This window comes from Porites lutea, chromosome 11, assembly GCF_958299795.1.
Source record: "Porites lutea chromosome 11, jaPorLute2.1, whole genome shotgun sequence".
Lineage (NCBI taxonomy): Eukaryota > Metazoa > Cnidaria > Anthozoa > Scleractinia > Poritidae > Porites > Porites lutea.
In genome coordinates, this window is record NC_133211.1 from 19,865,009 (window position 1) to 19,869,174 (window position 4,166).

General features: G+C 36.8%; 2 protein-coding genes across 2 annotated transcripts in view; one reads left to right on the forward strand and one right to left on the reverse strand.

Annotated features, from left to right (window-relative positions):
* The window catches only part of LOC140951642 (serine/threonine-protein kinase unc-51-like), a 25,083-nt gene extending 23,387 nt beyond the window's left edge, over window positions 1–1,696 (forward strand). Inside the window, exons 26-27 of the mRNA XM_073400939.1 lie at window positions 1–58; window positions 463–1,696. The exon at window positions 1–58 is cut by the window's left edge and continues 33 nt beyond it. Of these exons, the coding sequence (XP_073257040.1) occupies window positions 1–58; window positions 463–554 (150 nt within the window). The 3' untranslated portion in view covers window positions 555–1,696. The remainder of the gene's footprint in view (window positions 59–462) is intronic.
* A 798-nt stretch (window positions 1,697–2,494) lies between these two features.
* On the reverse strand, window positions 2,495–4,166 carry LOC140952224 (heme-binding protein 2-like). The gene has a single exon (XM_073401650.1). It carries the CDS (start codon window positions 4,095–4,097, stop codon window positions 3,429–3,431), a length of 669 nt encoding a protein of 222 aa, XP_073257751.1. The 5' UTR covers window positions 4,098–4,166; the 3' UTR covers window positions 2,495–3,428.

Sequence of the window (4,166 nt, forward strand, 5' to 3'; positions counted from 1 at the left end):
CTTCAAGGTCTGGAAGAAGACGCCCATACCGATGAAGATCGGCGGCTACTACACAAATGTATCCTTTTATATCTTGTTATCGTTTGCTTCATGTTTATCCCAAGTGCTCAAAGCACGCAACATGTTGCGTTTTCCACTAATTACAGTAGTTTTAAAACTGGTTTCGGAGGGTTAGAAATCCTTGTTTTCTTCGAGTAAGCTTAGAGTTAATCGCAGTTGTGATTGTCTTCCGAACATCCTACGTTGATAATGAGTTTAGAAAATTTATAGCAAAGCTTTGAGCTCTGCGTACGAAATCGTGGTAATTTAGTTTATCAACACATAATTGTTTGGTTTTGCTTCAAACTGCAACAACTCAATGGAAATTCCTGAAGGAGATACACATTTCGTAGACTGTAGACCATAATTTGTTGTGAAGATGAGAGAAAGCTCAAATATGTCGACCCTTAACGGGAGACTCAGATAAAGTCGCAGTGGATAAACGATTGACGTGTATCTCAAGGACGAGGTCTCGCAGGTCAAGTCAAAGTAGCTCTCGTGGTGTGAACGCGTAATAATTTGAAAGGCGCAGTGTGAATGCACTCTAGGGAGAGTTGTAAAGACGCCTTTCGAACTCATTTTAGTAAGATAACTGACGGGTAAGGTGGACACGTATGGTGTTTGCGTCGTAAATGCAGCTGTTGGGCAATTAATTTTTAAGCTGCCTATCCATATTTACAATTGTATAAAATGCTGGTAGTTATTACATGCGTTTTCTCCTTTGTTCATACGAGTTTAAGGGGATGAATAGAGGTTTTTTAGGTGAGGATGAGAAAGTTTCACCCTGCCCGTGGTGCGTTGTTTATTTATTGCTGGATTATACGCTTTTTATTGCCTGTTGTATAAGGGACTTCAAGTTTTTTCGTGTTATTTATATTGAATATTTGTGGTTTGTATATTATTGAAGACGAGGTCTAAAGTATTGCGAAGCGTATATTATACTTTTGTTTCTTTATAAACTATTACGAAACCTTTTGATAAACAGAGCCTAGATCACGCTATTTTGTATAATTCCAGTCCATTTTCCCAACTTGCCTTAAAAGATTATTCTATTCTGATTAGAATTCAAAACAGTCGTATGGCTGAACAGCGTTTATCGCGCAACCGATTTTTATTCTTGTGTAATTATTAGTTTGAAGGCTTCCTCTTTATTTTTAAAAGCATACTGGATAAATGATTGCACCCAGGAGCAGTGTAATCATTTATGATGTCGCTTCCTGGTTTCGTTTTTTAGCGCGCACATGAGTGAACTTACGCACATCGATGCCGGGTTACTTATGCGCACCATTTATAGAATCAATTCGATACAAAATCAAGAAAATAGCGTAGATAGATCTTGGTATAAGGCTATTTGTATTGTAATAACGATAGTTATCAGATGTAAATAGAAAAGTAAATCTAAGTGAAAAAATCGTTTCATACGATTCATGATTGATAGTTTTGATAGTTAAAAATTGTAATTTCTAATAATTTAAAAGTCCTTGGGTTTAATTTGAAATAAAATCAGTACGCTCTTTATAAAAATTTTTGCTACGGAGGAGTCAACAAAGTGAAATTTATCCCAGAGCTTTGTCTTTTCTTTTGGCTTAAAATATTCACAAAAATAATCAAATGTCTTTTTGTAAATTAAATCATACGAAATAAATGTTGTACCATGCAAAAGGTCTGCCTAGTGAATGATTTTTTTTTCTGCAGATTAAAAAAAGATAGATTGACAAAAAATCTCATCTTGATTAACGTGGTCCAGTATACTAAGCGAGCCGCTCATTTATTTATTGGTTTTTTTACGGCGACAGTCGTAGGGATTTCAAGAAATGAAAATGAAGCTTGCGGTTTATAATGCTTGCTAATTAATTTTGCATTTGTAAAGAAAAAACGAGTTTTTAAAATCGATAAAAGGGTTGAAACTAAATTGCCTGGAGTTGTTCTGTAATGTAGCAAACTTTGCACAATTTTTTGTTAAAAGTAAGGAGCCTTTGCTATTTATACACTTACATAAAGGGATGTTCATTTCTCTTTAAAAACTGCTAAAGATTTTAGAAAAGGAGAGTTTTGGTGGAAAACCTATTATAAATTCTACGGTTTTCCATGTCTTTTAGGAAAAAACTCTTTCACAAGAAAACACTTCAAGATCAAAACGGTTAACCGGAAAGATGTACAGATTATATTCTTTTGGCCAATTCGAGCACATGTTTTGTATGGTTTGTTTTCGAAAAAAATCATGATGCTCTTTATTTTTTCGCTTGCAGTGACCGTTTTCGCCTATTTTGTACTATTTTCCCCTTTCTGCAGTTTATTTTTGCTGTTACTGATTTCATGAATTTTATTTAAAGTGGACAGTCTTAGCGGAAAAGAAAGCAAACTTGTTCATCAACTCTAATTAGTGCTTGAAGTACGTTGTTGAAATTGCGATAGGTGCTAATGATAACATTAGTAAAAGAATCTTAATTGTTCCTAAGTAAAAACCATTTGTGAGTTTTACATTAAATTATTGTTTTTTTTTTATACCCGGTAGAGAAACATTTTTTCTTAAATTTGTTAACAAATGAGTCTTGCTAAGAAACTACTGGCAATTCGCACAGAAAGAGATTGATTCAAATTTCTGCTGGTTCTATTCTAGACTATAATTTTATAATGATTATTTGCTATGATTAGTTGCTTTTTAGTGTTAGTGTTTCATATGAATACCACAAAAGTAATCAAAAAGCAATTTATCTTCGCTAGACTGAAATGAACCATCAGTCGAGAGAAGTCGACACTGAGGAGTTCAAACTATCTTTAAATATAGCACAAGGGAGTGGTCGACAGAACTCACTTTGTTCAAGGCAGCCTTCAAACAGTTGTTTCTTTGACACTGGTTCATAAGGGCTGCAACTTTTTGCTACCATTAACATTAGTGAATGGACAGCCGCATTTCAAATACATCATGTTCCTATTAGTAAACCAGAGAAATGAATTTAAAGTGTTCAGGAAACCAAAAAAGTTGACATGACAGCATAACCTTTTCATCTCAAAATTGCACATAGTGGTTTGAACTTCTGTCAATTCTAACTTTTAAGCGATACATCTCTGTAAAACGAGATGAAAACAACTTATCCACTAACATACTAACGTCTAGCAAGCCGCAAAACACTTTCATCTTAAAATTGCACATTGGAGTTTGAACTTTTGTCAATTCTAGTTAGCGAGAGATATCAGTAAAACGAGGTGGAAACAACTTATCCTGTATATACCGAAGTTTAACAAGCCTTACAAGCTTTGAACTTAAAATCCGATTCACATTGATTATTATCTTGGGATCAGTCCATAAAACGGTTTTGCAAGTACGTTGCTGCGCTCTCGGGTTTATAGAAGTGTGCTCGAAATTATAGCAGCCGCTCCTTCGCTGGCTAATTCTGAATCAGTATTACTTCGTTTCTTTTCTTTCCCAAGTGAAGAAGGTTCTCATATCTCGCTACAAAAACCGCTTGTTTGTCGTACTTCTTTCCTTCGCCATCCAAGACCCTTCTCAGTTTGATTACTTCATCGTGCCATATCTGTTCTGTGGCAAAACCTTCGAAGCTCGACACATAAGCGAAATGCTCTGCTGCATCCTGTATAAACAGCCCACTTTCTTTGGGCGCTGGTGGACATTTTACACTATCATAGGGCAGATGAAGCGAGGCGACCACATCCGCTTCACTCCAAGGTCCGTACGCTTCTTTCCCAAATTCAACACGAAGCTTGAGTGGACATGTTAAATCCATGACTTTCTCTGGACCGTTCGTACCGTTAAAATAGCGAGCGAGGATTTTGTCTCCTTTGCTAAGGGCCTTGTTGAGTTCGCGTCCTTCCAGGCGCGTGGAAATCCATGAAGACTCTCCATACTGCCTGTATTCATAGTGTGATGTGTAGTTAAGGACGCGGAACTTTGGACCCTCGCGACTGCGGTAGTAATGCGGCTTTCGAAACGATTCCTCCTGTTCATCTCCCTCTTCGCCTAAAGCATCTCCGGACAAACAAATCCCCATGTTCGTCTTCTCGAGGTTTATGCTACACCAGCTGCCGGACACCTGCATATACGTACAGCTGGAAAGGTAGTGCTCGGTGTACGTGAATGTACAAAACTGAAGAACAGTTGTTTGCGG